The sequence below is a fragment of the Centropristis striata genome, chromosome 20, assembly GCF_030273125.1.
Source record: "Centropristis striata isolate RG_2023a ecotype Rhode Island chromosome 20, C.striata_1.0, whole genome shotgun sequence".
Lineage (NCBI taxonomy): Eukaryota > Metazoa > Chordata > Actinopteri > Perciformes > Serranidae > Centropristis > Centropristis striata.
The window spans coordinates 5,838,954-5,858,311 of record NC_081536.1 but is presented as its reverse complement, the minus strand read 5'-3'; the positions used below and the strand labels follow the sequence as shown (position 1 = coordinate 5,858,311).

Below are 19,358 nucleotides of genomic sequence, written 5' to 3'. Positions count from 1 at the left end.
TAGTGCATCAGTAGAGAGGTAAAAAGGTACGGAGAGGCAGTCATGGAGCGTGTAGTTGTCGGAGATAAAACCGAATGGTGAGAAGTTCAGTGAAAGGGGACGCAAATAAGAATAAAAAAAGATATAAAAGTGGAATAAGACAGTGAGTAGATGTTAATATTGAATGGAAGGGAAGTAGAAAGAAGTAGATAAGAGTGGGAGAAAGTGTGATTGAAAGACCTGTGAGGAGCGTTTTTGAGTAGGTGCGAGACGAACGAAGAGGAGCAGAGTAGAGAGATATGAGGAAGGATTTAAGGAGATAAGAAAAGAAGACAGGAAATAAGTGAATAAATGACTCACAAAAGGAAACGGCGGGAAAAAAAAGAGAAATGAGCAGCATGAAAGAGATAGCGAAGGAGAGTAAGTGAGGGAGAGCGGGAGATTCGGCAACAATGGACTCCCATTGGCCTTTAATACTAAGCCAGAGATAAATGAGACAGTAAGAGGCTAAATGCCTACTGGAGCATGGAGAAAGGCTACCAGCTCTGACTGCAGTGCAGTTGGGCTGAGTAGATGACGACTTGGGGATATCACAGGAGTTAGAGCACTGCAAACATGCTATTTATGTGCGTGTGTGTGTGTGTGTGTGTGTGTGTGTGTGTGTGTCTCTGTGAAGAGGTTTCACACCTGCTGTTTCATCCTGAGTGGTAGTGGAGCGGCACACTCGGAGGGTGATGCAGCCGTTCTCATGGAGACAGTAGAGAGCGTCCCGCTGAGCGCAGGGGATCACCTACAACACAGGGAGAGGCAGGGAGACGGGTGACCACGTGTTTGTTCATGATCAAGTCTGCCAATCGCTTTTTTGAGGACTGAGTGTGGAACAGATGGTACATAAGTTTGCTCTTAGCACTCAGCAAGGTGTCCTTTTGCGAGTTAGTGCAAACCCAAATGTAAACACAAGCTGAATCAGGCTTTAAACACTTATGTCAGCCTGGAAGGAAGAAGGCTACAGAAGATAACTTCTATTTGTTACTCGTCACTGACACATTAAATTAGGTATGTATGTCAAAACAACAAGAGTAATCAGTGTATCATTTGGTCATTAAAAATGTCAGACAGTATTGGAAAATGACCTTTCTTAATGCCCAAGGTTACATAATTATCGTGTTCAACCAAAGGTCAACATCCAAAGAGATTCAATTTAGAATACTATAATAATAATAATAACATATATAGCCACGAGCAGCAATACTGGGTTTAAACCATTTTGCCTTCAACGTCACTTTGATTTTTTCTTAATAAAATTAAATGTGTAGTCTCATAAAAATGAATCCTTCTAAATCACTCAGTGTGTGGTGGTGTCTGTATCTGCAATGAACCTAACCTCTGCCTGTAGTTTTTTTTTCTCTTTTTTGACCCAATAAGGTTTATCAACTCTTTGAATTTTGGTTCGACTGAAGTGCTGAACTTTTTGCAGACGATCGACTCACATAGTTGTGTAGACATCCCAGTCTCAATAAACATATCTACCAATGAGTTCCTGCGTTTTCACTAACCAGCAGCTATTTGGTTGGAGCTTAACCATTTATTTAGTTGACTGAGACGAAAGCAAAGGTCATTTTCACTTTAATTTTAGTTACTTTTGTAACCACACAATACAGTTTCAGTTAGTTATCTGTTTTGTTTTTTTTTAAACTCTAGTTTTTATTTTATTTCAGTTAACGAAAATGTTTTTTTTTAATTCTAGTTTTCGTTATTTTGTTAGTTTTCGTTAACTACAATAACATTGGCTCCAACACGTGAGTTTGCTTTCATTTTCATTGAGCTGGGGAGGAGGGGTCGAGTTTGAACGTTGTGTTTATGAACATTAAGTGGAAATTCCTGCATAGTATGTCTTTAAAAAGACAAACCAAACACTGCTTGTTTCATCATTACAGTCAGTGCAGTTGGGATATGGACAAAACTTGGTGTGTACATTTAGGAGTTAGACCAGTATGTTTTCACTGTGAATTGAATATATTTTATGTGCTGTCCTGCTTTTGTTTTGTTTGTTGTTTTGTTTTTGCTTTGTCTCGTGCGCTGTCTGACTAGAGACTGCAAACTGAATTGCCCTATTTTGGATAAATAAAGTTGTTTGAATTGAATTGAATTGAATATCCTGAGAGTTTTATATTGACTGGAGATGCTGCAACCTAGGAATGTTTGGTGATTCTGCTTGAAAAGTTGACTTGAAAAGACTTTTGTTAAAATAGTTGCTGATTTATTTTCTTGATCAGCTAATTGATTAAATGTGTAGGCTCTAGATAGAATAAAAACAATATTAGTCATTATTTTAACAACACAGTATATGATATTTAAAGTATTCTGCTTCAATGCTCTCAATGGATGAAAAAAGCAGAATGCATCCATTTTAAGATGTTTGTGTGTACAAGATCGATTGCACTAAGTAAGATTAAAGGTGAAAATCTTTCTTGTGATCAGTATATTTTAACTTTCAAACAGAGGAGCAGCTTTTTAATTGAATAAGGAGTTACGGCCTACAGCTTTTCGTGATTATACGGCATTTTCTATTTATCATTTTTCAATTTTGAGCATCGGGTTTGTTGTTCTTTTTTCAACTAATCATTTAAAGCCATGGATTGCATTAGAAGTACAGCTGAGTGTGAACGTGTTCCTGATAAATGGGCGACTCTGTGTACATTGTGTATGTGCCAAACGTGTCAGCGTGTAGTATAGATGCGTCTATATTTCCTCTTGGAGCTTCTACACTCCATCCTGGACTTCTGCTGAAGCTGTGTCATCAGTCATGCAAATTGGCTGTGTGACAAGCACTTTATAACACTTAGAGAAGGGAGGCGTTGGCCGGACAGAGGCAGGGCGGCTGAATAATACCCCTCTACTCCTGCTCTGTGACTTTAGGACTCACTCCTCCACTACAAAGGCTTGTTCTCCACCTGCGTACTCTTTAACCACGGCCGCATTTATTAAAACAAGATCACTGCCAACCCAAAATAAAGCATGATTTATGGACGTACAATAAAATATCGAACGCAACACAACCTCACGCAGACAGAAAATGTCAACTGCCTGCAGTGATAAACTGAGGAACAGTAAACTGGTCCTTGCGTGTGCATGCAGGCATACATTTCAAGGTTATGCATTTCAAAAGGGCATATTATGGCTCAAATAGAGATGAACTGCCACAGAGAAAACTGTGAGATCTACTCAGTGTAATGGCAAGTCACTACAATAGTCTTTGGTTCACAGAGAGAAGCAGAGTTGGGAGTGAAAGCAAAGAGTGAACAGAGCGACATTAAGAGACAGCTTCTGTTCCATTACTCGCTCTGCAGCCGTGACAAATCCTCTATCTAATACCCCCACAGCATTCATCAATTTCCAATTAGAAATCCAGACACCAAAAGAAGGGAATCGGCACCTAAAGGTCACAAGTGCTGCTGAAAGTGACGAAAGGGGACAAGAAGTCAGACAATATCTAGGCTGGTGAGATTTCTTAGCCGTGGCTAAGGACTGCACGGCCCTGCTGAGCAGTCGTCAGACCTTGATGAGGTGAGGAAGAAAAGTAGAGAACTTTATCATTCACGGCAGGGGGAATTGGCTTCCTGGAAGAATCATCCATAAGAAAAAAAAAAAAAAAAAAGACAGGTTTTGGTAAAGCCCTTCGAGTAATGCAATAAAAGTGGAAACTGTGCAGCGGGTTCATCTGAGAGGAGGGAAGATGGTGATGTAGGAAGCGTGTCAGAGCGAGACAGCACAGCCGTCCTTTCATTTATCTCACCCAGACTAACTAAGATGTCAGAGCAAACATTTCTGCAAGTTGTCTTCCAAATGCACAGCAGGAATGTCTCTGCAATACATTTCAAGCCATTAAAAGAATTTTTAACTTGTTATGAAACAGTCCCATTTTCATACTGATGCCTCTATATGACCTACATACCAGCAAACCAGACCATCATTGAGTAGTTATTCTCAATCCCTGCCACTGGGTCTGATGTATATATGGCACAGACATTCCAAGAGCGCGTAGTTTGCATTTTCCCAGGCAACGTTTCATCGTGAAGTACCAGTTAAAAGGAAACAGTTTTTTGGGGGAGGGAGAATTTTATTCTTGACGCTATATTTTGTGGTTATGGCTGATACTGGGGCAAGATCAGCAAAGAAAAACAACTGACCATTAGTCATTATTTTAACAACACAGTATATGATATTTAAAGTATTCTGCTTCAGTGGCGGTTCTACACAGGGGCCTACAGGGGCCACTGCCCCTGTGAAGAAGCCTTTGGCCCCTGCTGTGGCCCCTGTGTCAAATTAATAATAAAATGATCAATTTATAACAATGAACAATGGAACAATTCTAACCTTTTTTTTTTTTTTTCAAACAATATCTCATTGTACACAAAAGGAACCCAGAATGTGTAACTTGTATAATAGTTTAACTCTATGGAGTCTTATAGGGCTATTTTGTCCATTTTTGAATCCCTTTCATGTCTTTACGTGTCTTTGTAAGTCATTTTGTGTCTTTTTTGGTCATTTGTGCCTTTTTTTGGGTAATTTTGTGTCTTTTTTTTTTTTTTTTTCATTTTTATGTCTTCTGTGGGTTTTTTTTTTGTTATTATGTCTTCTCATTTTGTGTCTTTTTTGGTCATTTTGTGGGTTTTTTTGGTCATTTTGTGTCTTTTTCAAGACATTCAAAGATTTTGAATGCTTAAATATCATCTTTGCCATTTTTTCATGTGCTAATGTGCCCCTCTGATTAAACACTGGCCCCTCCTTGGCCCCCACAGTAAAATTGGTCTAGAACCGCCACTGTTCTGCTTCAATGCTCTCAGTGGATGAAAAAAGCAGAATGCATCCATTTTAAGATGTTTGTGTGTACAAGATCGATTGCACTAAGTAAGATTCAAGGTGAAAATCTTTCTTGTGATCAGTATATTTGAACTTTCAAACAGAGGAGTAGCTGTTTAATTGAATAAGGAGTTACGGCCTACAGCTTTTCGTGATTATACGGCATTTTCTATTTATCATTTTTCAATTTTGAGCATCAGCTTTGTTGTTCTTTTTTAAACTAATCATTTTAAAGCCATGGATTGCATCAGAAGTACAGCTACATAAAGAAACAATATGAAGATAAAAAAGATAGTGATAGAGCACGGGCAAAAGCGCGAGCCAACCTTGGTTGCTCATTCAACAGATGGAGAACAGTGTGGGATTTAAAATGATTCAAAACTGATCTTTAGTTGGCCCCCCTTCTCCTAGATATGTCTGTTTATTAATAAAATACTTCTAGAGAGCTGGTTTTATATAAATATTTAGATTTACATTGGTGGCTTAAACATAGTTTACTTCTTTCACCATCATCATATTTCAGTTCTAAATCTTACATAGCTACAAATAGATACATTACTTAAGTGCTATGGGTCTTTCACTTTCAAAGAAAATGCACACACTAGCCACATTTTGAACCTGGAATATTCAAGTTTAAACGCTTGGAGATTTTTTTTTTTTATTGAGACTGATATCAAGGTTTCACACAGACTCTCCTTTTTTTTGTTCTTTATAATGATCGTTACATCATTGCACTTAGTCGTAAGGCCTGTAAGCTTTTATCTGTTTTGTTTTGTTTTTAAGAATGTTCAAAATAAAGATACTTCATTCATTCATATCAGCATCAGTGGTTTAACACAAATTAAAAATTAATTGTAGTTCATTAAAAAAAAAAAAAAAGAATGACATAATTCTGATCTTGAAGAATGAAGAATTCAATTTTGTAACTAGCAGCAGACATGGCACTTTTTATTTCAACATGTACTTGTAAGATTTTTCATGTAAAGAACAAAGAGACAGTCAAAACTTGTGCCTGAAAATCAGCCTTAAATTCGTGGAAAGAGAGACACCACACTGGGAAAAAATGAAGCATGGAGGGTGTGGAAGAACATTAGAGATAGCTTCATCAAAGCTTTGATGATATGATCAGGACGGCTGTCCCACTTTGTGAAACATTGAGAGGTGGACCAAGTTCTCTGCAGGTTTCAACAAGTCAAATTTAAGACTTTAAGACTTTTTTAAAACCATAATGAATACAATTTAAGACCCATTTCACATCCATACTGGCAAAAAAGTACAAAAGACATTCAGGAAAATCGAAGGCCCGGAATTACTTGCAAAGTATATGAATTTATTCACATCTCAAATTCTGACTGGGCTGCACAGCTACTTAGTTCTGTTTTGTAGTAATGTTATAGCATCCTCAACAATCGAAACATTAAAAGGTGAGACTTAAGTTCATGCATTTGTTTTAAATAAAAGTAATTTTATTTGGCCCGCGAGGCAATACCAAATTATAATATTATTATTGTACTATAAAAGCTGACCCACCGGTATTATACGGCGCATTTACCGCTAATACTAGATTTATTATTGTTATTTTATTTTTAAATGTATTTACCTGTTGAAAAACTTTATTTTGATATTCAAATCAGAAGGATGCAAATAGAAAAGAGGCTCAGATTTCTATTTAACTTTTATTTAATAAATTAATGACATTGATCTGTTTTTTATTTGAAATTTGATTTTGCATGTCTGCACTATTTAGTTATATATTGTATGTTTATAAGCATTGCTGGTTCCATATTAAATGTTAAAGCAAAACATGTTTGGTATATATTAAAAGGTTTATTTGTTCAATGTTGGCCCGCGATTTTATTCAAGTTTTAAATTTTGGCCCATTGTGTATTTGTGTTTGACACCCCTGCTTTAAGGCCTTTAATTCAAATTTCAAATTAAAATCGAATTTTTGACATTTTAAGACTTTTTTCAAGACTCAGCGGATACCCTGTGGACAGTTATTTCAACTTGAAGGTAAGCAACTGTAACATTACCATTACATTGGTGCATGCCATCTGCAGAGGTCCACACCACAGTGGCCCGAGCAATCACAAACAAAGCTTTTGGAACCTAAAGTCACAAAATTTTCTCCCATCAAGCTTTACTGAGATTCTCATGACACAGATGTTGCTGTGCATGTCAGCGGTGTCTCACCTGAGCGAAGGGCACCCCGGAGCGCTCGATGGCCACCACGCCCACCGTCTGGCTGAGCTCCAGGTCCAGGATGAGGATCTCTCTGGGATAAAGCAGCAGCATGTGGTTCCTCTTGGATGGCAGGTAGGAGAGCTGCAGACAGTCGTTCAGCGTCACCGCCTCCGCACTACAGAGACACAGAGCAGAGGAGGGTCAGGACCAAGGTTATTATAGTTAACGAAAACTGACGAAATAACGAAAACTAGAATTGAAAAAACATTTTCGTTAACTGAAATAAAAATAAAAACTAGAGTTTTAAAAAAAACGATAACTAACCGAAACTGTATTTTGTGGTTACAAAACTAACTAAAACTAACTAAAATTATCGCGAAAATGTCCTTAGTTTTCGTTTTTGTCAACTTTTTTCATTCATAACTCAGTGTATTTATTTGAACATACAACACATGGTAAATATGTTTACTGAGACTGGGATCTCTACACTAGAACCAAAATTCAAAACACCTGGAACTGTAAGAGTTAATAACCTTATTGGGGCTGAGATGGATAAACCAAAGGAAATAAAGGAAACATTTATTATGGCCTCTTTAAATCACGCATCCAACAAATACCCCATTACAAAAAAACTAAAACTAACACTAAAACTAATAAAAACTAAACTAAAACTAAGCATTTTCAAAAAATATAAACTAAACTAAAACTAGAAAACTCACTCTAAAAACTAACTAAAACGAACGGAATTTGAAAACAAAAATTCTAAACAAAATTAAAACTAAAACTAATGAAAAATCCAAAACTATTATAACCTTGGTCAGGACGGCACACAAAGTAGAAAAACTACATTCATTTCAGTGTCCTGTTATTTTAACTGGAATTAATAAACTCGGAAAAATGTAAGAAATATATAAACTTATTGATAAATGAAGTTATTTACTACAGTTGGTTGTTTTGCATACTTTTCAACTCAACATGCTGCATGCAAGTACATTTTAATGACTAGAAATAAATGTCTACATTGGAGACTGGATTGTATTGGAATTTTATTCAGCAGACACATCACCAAAGATTTAATGAGACTGCTGCAACAACACCCATATGAAATATGCAAATACACCAATGTGATGATGGATGAGAAAGTCTTAAAACAAGTTTAATAAAAACTGTCTCATTTCTAAGATCAACTTGATCTTTATTCATGTCTTCGCATACAGAAGGGGCTGAATAAATTAGTTATCACTGTTGTGGCCTCTGTGAGTCACAGGCAAATGAGGGAGAACTTTAAAGTGAATTTGGTCTAATGATGGCAGGCTGATGAATTAAGCAGGTATTGGCAGAGAAAAATCATTTTTACTACTTGAGCAAAAATGTTAAATGAAGTCTGTTTGCCGTAAGTTCTTTAATGTGCGTCTAAATTAATTACAAACACTATTATTCACTGACAGCAGCCAGGTTCAATCTCTCCATACGACAACAAAGCGGTCACAAATACTTAGCAGTTCAATTGCAAAGAAACAGGGGGCTGATTTTCACAGGATTTATGAGCGGGTCCGTGGCCATAACTCATTCCTACAGCTTCATTCCTCTTGGCCACCATGTGATCAAATAAAGGAGAGATAAACTTTATAACACAATGGAGATCATTATCATCCTGGGAAAGGTGCAACAGATAAAGTGGACTCAATAGGGGGAACCTTTAGGTGCTGCTGCTGAACTAAATCACACTGTTACCAGCTTACTGGAGTCAGGAGGGAGAGATTGGGGCTGAAATGTCTGAGCTACCAAAGGCAAAACATCAGAAAGAAACAGTGAAAGAGGCTCCGGCGTCTTGGATGCAAAAAAGAAATGAACAGAGTTTCAGAGAGAAAGAAGAAAAGTAGAGAAAGAGAAGAAAAAGGCCTGTGACCCCAAACCCTTGCAAAAATATTCAGATGTACAATTTCCAAAGCATCACACATTCTTCACATCTCACTCTCTCTCTTTGCTGTGAATAAGGCATGAAGGTTACAGCAGTCTGTGCATCATACATAGTTATACGGTGTGTTTGATAGCACAGGGGCCAACATAGAAGAACGCTTCAACTTCATTAATGATCCAAAGGACATTCTAAATATGTCTAACTTAAATATGTCTAACTTTAGGTTGAGAGAAAAAGTTATCTTTTCCATGGTATAAATATCTATTGTCAAATCTATCCAATTATTAATTGTAGGTCCAGTCTGCAACATCCATCTTTTAGTTATGGCCTTTTTTCCAGCTGCCAGTAATGCACCCATTAAATATTTGTTAATAACATTCAGTTCTGGGGGGGATATAACCTAAGTACATGATTTTGAAATCAAATGGTATATGTGTGTTAAAAACATCCTGTATTGCTTTATGTATATCTTTCCAGTAACTTTGTATGTTTGGACATTCCCAGAACACATGGTGTTCTGCAGACCTGCAGCCTGACATCCACAGTTCCGCCAGCACTGGGAATTACCATTACTTTGGTGCACCTTCATGAGTGGAGTGATAAAATATCTAGTTACATTCTTCCCGCAAAATTCCTTCCATGCATGGGATTTTGTAATTTTCCCAAAGGACATTCTAACCAAATACATTGTTTATACACTATGTAGTCACTTCAGCTTGAGCTTCTGGTGTCTAAACAATACAGAATAAAGTCAAACTAGTTGATACTGGCAAGCAGAAGTGCATAAATTGTGACTTTGGCTTGGATTTCCATGTGAGCAACAAATGTGTGTTTGATAACTTGGCTACGAGAAGATCGGCAGCAGCTGAAAATGGCAGTGAGGACGAAAAAAGATTAAAGAAAACTTCAAAATCCAAATCACTATGTCAGAAACATCAAAAAGGGGAGTTGAAATGCTTTTTGTCTATCATATCTGGCCTTAATTGAATCTAGTAAATTTATCGTTTGAGTCAGTCAGCAATGTGTGTATGTTGCAAGCCTGATTCCTAAAAAGCATGTTACTGCTTTTGCAAACGGAAAATCCTACTGCTGTTTCAAGTTAAAAGTGTTCAAATGGCCAAACAAATGGTTGTTTATATAACATATATCTACTGTATATATATCTCTAATTACTTCATATGTATGCAGTATTTCTATTTATACTCATCTTTATTTACTTAAGACTTGGATTTGTATTTATATTGTTGTATTTAGTGTAGCATGCTTTTTTTTTACCTTGATTTTTCTTACAGAATGGCTTTCTATTCTTATACAGCTGCAATTGTGACAAAGCTATTTCCCACGGAAATAAATAAAGTCTTTCTGATTCTGATGAAGCCTTAACAGGAAAAGTAATGCGTTTGTCACTATGACTGAACAATTCATCGCAATTTTGATAAAATGATGATGTCTCAGCCTACGAATCAAACTCTAGAGATTTAAGAAAACAAATATTGGAACAGATCCTCACAAGATAAGGAAAATCACCAGGTTATTTTTCAATGAAAAAAGAATAAAACAGCTCCCTCCAATATTTTGAATAATATTGCAATTGCCAAAATAATCCATTTACATATTTTTCCCTAAATGGTTCAGTCCTATTTGTCAGTGTGGTTACCGTATATTCTAAACAAGACACAACCTCTGTCATTTTCTGCATTTTTTTTTTATCTGCAGATTGAGAAGAAGCAGCTTGATGAGCAGTAAGATTTAGAGTCCACAGGCAGCAAACCTCCAACTCCTCAGCAAGGTAAACAACCTTATTGTTCCCTGCTGGGTGAAAAACTACTTGCGCTGTGTGCAGCAGGAATTGACTAAAAAGGCAGATTGCTAACTGAATGTCTTCTTTATTAAAACAGCATGGGTTTGTTTGCTCAGATGCACCAGTTGCTCTTCTGTTCTAACAAACTTGCAGCTCAAGGAGTTTCTGATACATCAAAAAGACTGGGAGTTAAATCGACTAGTTAAATTGGAGTGTCTGAAACATTGAGAGCTGATATTACATTTATAGATTTTACATATTACAGATGGGGAGGGGGGAATCGACACAGCATAGTATCGCAATATTTTGCGTGGCACTATTATATTGATTGATGGGCGCAAAGTATCGATATTTAGCTCCAGCGGGCCTTCACTATTTTCGCCTTTTTTTTTTTCAGAGGCCGTAGTGGAATGACCTTTAGGAAGATACTGGAGATACTGGTATCAAATGAAACTAAAAGATCTAAGGAATCTATATGTGTGTCAGGATATCGTTGTGGAAGTAACGCTGCAAAGTTAGGCTTTTTTGATGTTTCATTCAAAAAAAATCAGAGCAGTGAAGCTTAAAATTGTCACTTCTGGCTCCTCATCGTCTTATCTCGATTACTAATTTTTTTCCAGTTAATTTATTATAAGTAATTAGCTAAGCTATGTGCTTGTAGAAAGAAGTAGCTTCACATATTTTTTCTCGTTTTCTAGTAGTCGGAGTATTGTTACCTATTTTGTTCATTGTTTTTCTTATATTATCCAATATTTTGGTTGTTTTTGTAATTGTTTTGTAACTTGGAGCATTCTGGAACAAGAATTTCCTTTGGGATGAATAAAGTTCTATCTTATCTTATCTTATCGTATCTTAGAGTGCAGTTCTTGTCATCCATACATGTTTGATATCAGTTTAATTCAGTTTGACTAAAAACTTTGTTGGTCAGTCTGTGGGTTTGACTCTCATTGTAGAGAAATAAAAAGACTGAAGTGAGATGAATAGACTGAGAATTTTCTCTTATTTGACAAAACAATTCTTGATTTAATTTAATTTTGTGGACACAAAATGCAGTTAAACAGTTAAATCGCAATAAATTGTATTGCAAAATGCTTAAAATCCCAATAATAATCGTATCATGACTCAAGTATTGGGATAAAATTATATCGTGGGGCCTCCGCTGATTCACACCTCTACCTTTACATATGTGATACTGAAAAAAATAGTTTGTGTATAAACAGGACTGCTGGAGTGTGAAGCCGGAGTCTATTATAGTGATAAAGGAACCCAATGTGTGCTGGCTACCACCCAGATTAACGGTTGTCTGATGAGACACTAATGAGCATGATATAGGACTGTATTCAGCATGTTGCTGATAACACTCTGGGAAAGCGGAGTCTTGTTTAAACCGCCCCATTTATCAACCACATGGAGACAGAGCCAATGAGCGGAGATACTGTAACACTGAACATGATAAACACCCAAAACCGACACACAGACAAAAGCAGACTGATGGAATACAGCATCTCTCAGAGCAATTACACACTGTGTAAAAGGTGAGGGAAGGATGTGTCACACACCAGCACAAGACACAAAGACTGAAATGGACATGAGGAGGGAGGAGAGAGAGAGAGAGAGAGAGAATAAAGACAAGTAAGATTAATGGAGTGTTTGTTATTAGAGCTGGTTGAGTAGGTGGACAGAGAGGCCGGGGTGCTGCTGCTATAAATAAGTCTGTCTGACAGTCACAACCGCTCAGGCAGGAAGCTGCCAACACATCAAACAAGCCTTTGGTTCCTGATCCTCCTGCCACAACTTTTTCAAAAGCAGTGTCTCACACAATTTTATAAGTTTGTCATTTAATGCCACGAAAATGAGGTTAGTCACTACTGCTTGTGAGCTGCGGCATTAAAAAAGATGTGGAGTCATAGAGCAGAACAAATCTGTCAAACTGCATTGATGAATCACCAGTCCTCTGCTTAATTGATAAGTCAGCATGAACTCTAAATATTATTATTATTATCAAATCTCATTGGAAAACAACAAACTGTACACTTACTTGGACAAACAAATGAGCTAAGGCACAAAATGAAAACTCCCTCTATCAGATCCCTCAGGTGTGATTAGGGAAATTTCCAGAAAATTTAGGGAAATTTTCCCAAGGGAAGTGAAGCAGATGTAGGGAATTTTGCACAACTCCCATATAAAAATTGAAGATAATTCACCAACAAAGAGGAATTCAGTAAGATTACATGCACACTGTATTCTCCCATGACATGTGCTCTACACTACTGCACTGCACTACAGACTACAAAATTCTATTTAAGCTTAGATTATATTAGTGGAGTGAATATATGTAATATTTCTTCATTATAAGCAGAGCACAGAGACAGTTGCCTCAAGAAAATTACATACTTAACATGTTAACATATTCCTTTCCTTTTGTTTCCTTTTGTTATGTAGTATGATTGAGAATACTAATTGAATACATTTAATTAATCTTTTTCTATGAATTCTTTATCAGAAAACATTCATTCATTCATTCATTACCCATGCTAACTAGGGTCCCCGGGGGGCTGGAGCCAATCCCAGCTGATCAGGCAAGAGTCGAGTAAATGCCAGACTATCTCAAGCTAACCCTGACACATATAGAGAGAGACAACCATTCTCCTTGACACCTACGGGTAATTACGAATCACCAATTAACATGTCTTTGGACTGTCCGGAGGAAGCCGGAGAGTCGGGAGGAAACCAAACCTGACACAGGGAGAACAAACAAACTCCACACAGAAGGACTTAACTTTTCTGTCAGTTAATATTAAAAAAAAGGGGAAAGAGCAGTAGAAGAGTCTAACAAACTAAGATGGAGACAGGCTGAGTTTTCACTCTGATTAATCAACCTAGACATGTTCACTGCCTGGATATTCTGACCAGCAGCAGAGGACGTAATTAACTCATGCCGACGGGTGAAGACTCACTACAGGTCAAGGCCACATAAATACACTTTGGAACTGAAGATGCCCTTAGCCTCAAAAATTGATATGCAATATTCTTAACAGATTAGAAAAATGATTTTAAATATGCACCAAGTTTATTTAAACATGAAAACTTACGTGGGTTTTTCGTTGGTAATGAGCACTTTGACCTTGTTGAGGGCCTTCTTGGCGCCGGTCGGGGCCGGAGCAGCGGCGGGGGCCGGCTTGGTGTGGGCGGGGCTTGCATGGGGGCTGGCGATATAGACCTTTTTGCCAGCGCTGCCCGGAGGTTTGGAGTGGGTAAAGTCTGTGATAAAGACTATTCCTTCGCTGGTCAGCACTGCCAAGAAAGATTGAAAAAGCATTATGAAGATGCACAGGTTTATGGTTATGCTAACTGAAAGTCATCTCTCTAGAGGTGGTGCACTCTCCAAACTGACTTTTAAATCTAAGACCTCCAGGTAGAATATAGCAACCTGACTTATATATGTGGGTGAGAGAATAAAAAAAAGTGAAACAGCGAATAAAGTGAGGCTGAGTCAGAGTTTTTGGACGGTAAGTTGTTCACCTACACGCCATGTTGGAGGGGTCAAAGGGGTCAAAAGAAAAGGAGAGGATGTTTTCAGCATAGCTCTTCTTCCACAGCTTGGTGCCTGTGTCTCCGTTCCACAGGACGATGTAGTTGGGAGGGTGGATGGCTAGCAGCAGATCACGAGACGCATCCTGGTTCCATAACCACTCCAAGTCTGGCAGAGAAAGAGAAAGACAGGGAGGAGAATGTGGGAATGGAGAGCATGGAGGCGTAGTGAGCGCCAGGAGGAGAGGCAGGGAATGATGGTAAGAGCATTTTAATGAAAACAAACAGCCAACTTTCTGCTTGGCTGTGCTGCCGGGGTAATATCCTGTACAGAAGTGATGGACAAAGAGGCTTTCTGGAAGATCTCTTACCCTGGATCGGCTTGGAGTGCTCCTGGATCTCACAGTGGGCAGTGCCGCTGACCACATCCCACACTATGATCTTCCCAGAGGCATCTCCTGAAGCCAGCCGCAGACAGTACGGAGAGCTCAAGTTGTGGTAGTAGTTTTCCCTGGACCATTTAACCTAACAAACACAAAACATATGCTGGGTGTCTGGCAGTCGCTATGGAAACACTGCAAGACTTCCAGAATTTGCCACCTGAGAGAAAGCATGATGAGTTTGACTTATTGCACAACAGATTCAAAGATCTTTTTGTTCGCTGTGCATCTGTTCTGAATTGGTGCTTTTTATAGATTTTAACAAATAACTACAGTCCATATAAACATGCTGGGCTCCGGGGAGAGAGAAAGACACGGAAAACTGAAGACAGAAGGTACAGATCCTAAAGGAATCAAACAAAATTGAAATGCAGCCAATGCCGGCTCTGTATTTAAAAAGATAAATGACGCTATGAACGAGTTGGTGTTTAAATAATTGATTATGTGTGTGCATCTGTTTCTGAATAGGCATGCTCTTTACTGTGGCTACTTTTTTCTGTCTTTTCTTTTTTTCAGCAGGCTTCCCTGTGTCTGGCTGGGTGGTGAGGAATGGCCCGCTGCTGTGGCTGCGGTGCTTTACAAGATTAAAGTGTGCTTTAGAGTGAGGAATGAGAGCCTCGGATTGAGCCCAGGCACTGATAATCACTGTACAATTTATTGCCCATTATTTACCCCACTATAAAACACACAAACATATATAAACACACATGCACCAACACGCACAGATACACACAATAGGACTATCCGTCAACACAGAAGCAACCTTTATCAGTGCTGCTGGTGTTGGCTTACACAGTGAAGCGGGGCTGAATGTGTCTGCCACAAATGGAGGAAAACAGCTTAGCTCAGGGTGACACAGTGCAAACATTAATACTGGCTGATGATATTTTACTCTCATGGAAAGTACAGAATCAGCAAGAAAGTGACATATATGTCAAAGACTTATAGCATGACACACAGTGATATTAGTGCACGGCCCGGGAGACATTCAAAGCCCACAAACCTTATTTTGAATACACATATGCTGACTTGAGGTGCAACAGGTGAGATTTATGTTTCTGCTTCCAAGAGTTAGGTACGACTTTTTGTTATCGAGTTGAGAACAAAATAGAAAAAAAGCAAAACAGATGTCCCAAAACGTCATCCAAATTATTCTTTTCTCATTAATCACGCTGTTTAAAAAAACATTGTAAAAGTGCAAATTTAGTGCCAATGCCATAAAAAAGTAATTTACTTTTATTACAATTATTAACCATAAAATGGAAGTTGAAATCTGTAGATTTAAAGAATGGGACATTTTAGATTTCTTTTTTTTTTTACCATATTATTCTTACAATTCAATCATGTTGCTGAATGTAAAATTAAGGCAACTTTGCATTTTTTTATAGTCAATCTTAGAGGAAAAAAAATTAAAAAGTTATTCTAGAGATGTATATTTCTTAAATACAGCTATTTACCCCAGTGCTATTTATTTATTTACATTTATTTTTGAAAAAATGAGCTGTAAAATATCTTCTGTTTCATGTATATTTCATGTTATTTGACAGTAAATGTTTGACAACTTTTGCTGCAAGACTTTTTACCATATTCTTTTTACGTTGCAGACCAAATTCTCACATTGACTCCCCAACCTAAAGTGAAAATATTCAACAGCTAATAAGTTATTTGTCTGTGACCTTTTTTTTTAAAACCATTGCTCTGATACTGATACCAGTAACTGAAATGTCTCCGACACAGCTTAAAATGCTGGATCGGATATTGGTGAGTATGAGTTTAGATAAAAATATCGTTAATCAACTAATTTACACTTCACAGGTCCAACAACACCACCTGTCACTTACTAACCCAATCCGTACATCCTGCCAGATCAGTACTGTACATGTGCAAATCTTAACAGAGTCAAGCAAACATGTCAAACATTTGCTTTTGAAATAAGATTAGCTCTTCTTGATCCTTTAATATTTATTGAAAATACTTTGGGCTGTAGATGGTTTGACATTAATTTGGGTTGTGGGAAATTGTGATGGGCATTTTTCAGCAAAAGCATTGACATTACATAGACTAAACATTCAATATTTTCCTTCTGACAATCACCCAGAGAGAAATGGCAGCCCTAGGAAAGAAAGTTTACTTTGGAAACTCACCTTGACCACATTGGCTTTGTGCCTCTCCAACACCTGGATGGTCTGAGACGTCTTTGGATCGATGATGAGAATGCTGGAGTGACATCCCTGAGCTATCAGCCCCTGCCAACCCCTACAGTAAATGAAAGCCAGAGAGAATGATAGGAAGAGGAGTCACAGGGAAAGAGCAAAGTGAATGATGAGGCAGGTTTGAGGGAGCTGAACGATCTTTCCACTACGGAATTTAAAGAGATGGTGTGGAAAAGTGGCATTGAGCCAAGTGCATAAGACCACAAGAAGCAAATTTCAACATGTGAAGTTCAACATTTTATTTTTCAAAGATCATCATCCACTCCAGGTCTAAATCTTTGTTCATCTGTCAGAGTGCACACAGCTTCTGCATGCATGTGGGGCTGGACCGCATCCAGACTGCACAAAAATCACAACTCAATTCCATGTCAAATTTTCAGAAACTCCAGTGCAAACTAAAGCTGTTATTTGTACACAAAGACTTTCAGTTAATGAGGCCTGGTGTTACAGGCTGATATAACTAACAGCTGAGGGGGTTACTACAAAGACAGTTCAACAGAGCCAGACTTTCTTTGATTAAAATGAAGAAATAAGTGTGTAAATTTGTGAGTTTATATATTTATTTTACCACTTGGTGTACTCTCAATGTATACTGTTTATTTCTAACTTGACAACTGCACATCCTACACATTAAACTTGACAAACTATATTTACATCATGCCCAAGAATTGCAATCAGGTCTGACAATGTCCTACAATGGACAGGGTACAGAATACAATGAAAGGATACATGCATCACTTTATTTTTTGGCCTTATCAAAGTGAAATAATTTCCATTATAAATAATAAATACCAATAGACTATTATATAACTATCTTTTTGTTTGTTTTTTCTATTTGCTGTAATATACAGCACCAGTAGTGTAATACTGACTTCAGCACATCAGGACCAAGTGTAAAAACATTATCCATAGTGGAAATTATATGGTTTCAAGGGATTCTACCACATTTCATATGCAAGTAAATGTCACACTAATTAACTATTAAACACTAAAAAATGCTACTTATGATTTATGGAACAATTATTTTAAAGCCAGCATGGTACATGTCCACAGAATGCACAGAATGTGTATGTTACACATTGTTTGCTATCCAACTGTTAATATGTTTTGTTTGTGTTGTTAACAAATGTTTCTTTTTTTTTTCTCGTTTAAATTGAGACGTGTAACATTTGTTATCATTGTGTCATTTTTATCATGTAAATGGAGGGAGAAAAGGCAGTATCGGCTTCAAGAATTGGCCCAAAAAAATCAGCAGCACATATGGGGGATCGATTAAGACTGATGTCAAAATAATCGGCCTTAAATAACCTGTATCGGTCGACCACTACACCTTTGTAACACAGAAAACTTTACACTTAACATACCTAGCTAACAAACTAATCTTACTTTGTAGCCTTTCTGAAACAAGTGTGTGATGGTAAGCCAAAGTAGGGGAATATCAGTAGTTCCATCATTTCTTATCTAAAATTAAACGCACATGTTATCTATCTGTATGGGGTAAAAAATATCCAGACAATAACTGACTGTTTAATTAAAGATTTAAGTTGTAATTGCAGTAAAATGTATTATAAATGTTATTATATATTGCTGCAAGCTTCATGTATGTGGAATAAAACCTGGTGAAAATGTCAATATTTCGAAAATGCAATAACCTAAAAGGCAGTCACACTGCAGTCACAGTCTCTGCTGCATTATTGTGGGAAAATAAGGGTTAAGAAGCTTCAGGCCCAGCAAACTGTCACATCACATCATATCACATGACACAATATAGCCTCCCCCCTATGTTTTGTGCAGAGAAATCTACATTATCAGCATCAGCCATCACTGCCATCTTTCCAGGCACAAATGACGGGGGTTAATACTATAAAATGCACACAGAGTAATTAAAAGTTCGTAAGCAAAATCTTTCATTTGCGCGTTTGGACTAAAAGGACCAGCTTCAAAATGATGCTAACGGCTGAGGTGCAGGGTACTCACCAATCTACAGCGGTTTTATTCTGCAAATTGAGGGTGCCAGTCAACGTCCGAGCCGCGAGTTTGATGTTGACCGTGTACGGAATCATTATTGTTGATGAGTATTTCTGCTACATCAACATTTGTTGAAAAAAACCCTGCTAAATTGGTTTAGCTTCTGTGGTTCGGCTCGGTTATGAATGCAAACAGGAAGTAAAACGGTGCTTCTAAATGCACCGCCGTGTGGGAACAAATATCAGTGAAACAAGTTCCGCGAGTGACATTTGTCGGTGTGGAAGCAAAATGTTATTAAAAATCATAAGTTCTCTGAAAATGTCAACCTCATTGGTTTTATTGAGATGGAAATTATAAAGAAATTGTTATGATGCCATTTTATATTAATTGACTATTTATTTTACATCTAATAGTGCTACAACAATTAAACAATTGTAAAAGTGAAAACATGATTGGAT

General features: G+C 37.5%; 1 protein-coding gene across 1 annotated transcript in view; it reads right to left on the bottom strand.

Moving 5' to 3' along the window:
* The window catches only part of wdr11 (WD repeat domain 11), a 79,407-nt gene extending 60,274 nt beyond the window's left edge, over positions 1-19,133 (bottom strand). The window contains exons 1-7 of the mRNA XM_059359213.1: positions 18,910-19,133; positions 16,864-16,975; positions 14,651-14,804; positions 14,275-14,448; positions 13,841-14,042; positions 7,036-7,201; positions 667-769 (exon numbers count right to left, since the gene is read on the bottom strand). Of these exons, the coding sequence (XP_059215196.1) occupies positions 667-769; positions 7,036-7,201; positions 13,841-14,042; positions 14,275-14,448; positions 14,651-14,804; positions 16,864-16,975; positions 18,910-18,995 (997 nt within the window). The 5' untranslated portion in view covers positions 18,996-19,133. The remainder of the gene's footprint in view (positions 1-666; positions 770-7,035; positions 7,202-13,840; positions 14,043-14,274; positions 14,449-14,650; positions 14,805-16,863; positions 16,976-18,909) is intronic.
* Between the last annotated feature and the right edge of the window lie 225 nt (positions 19,134-19,358).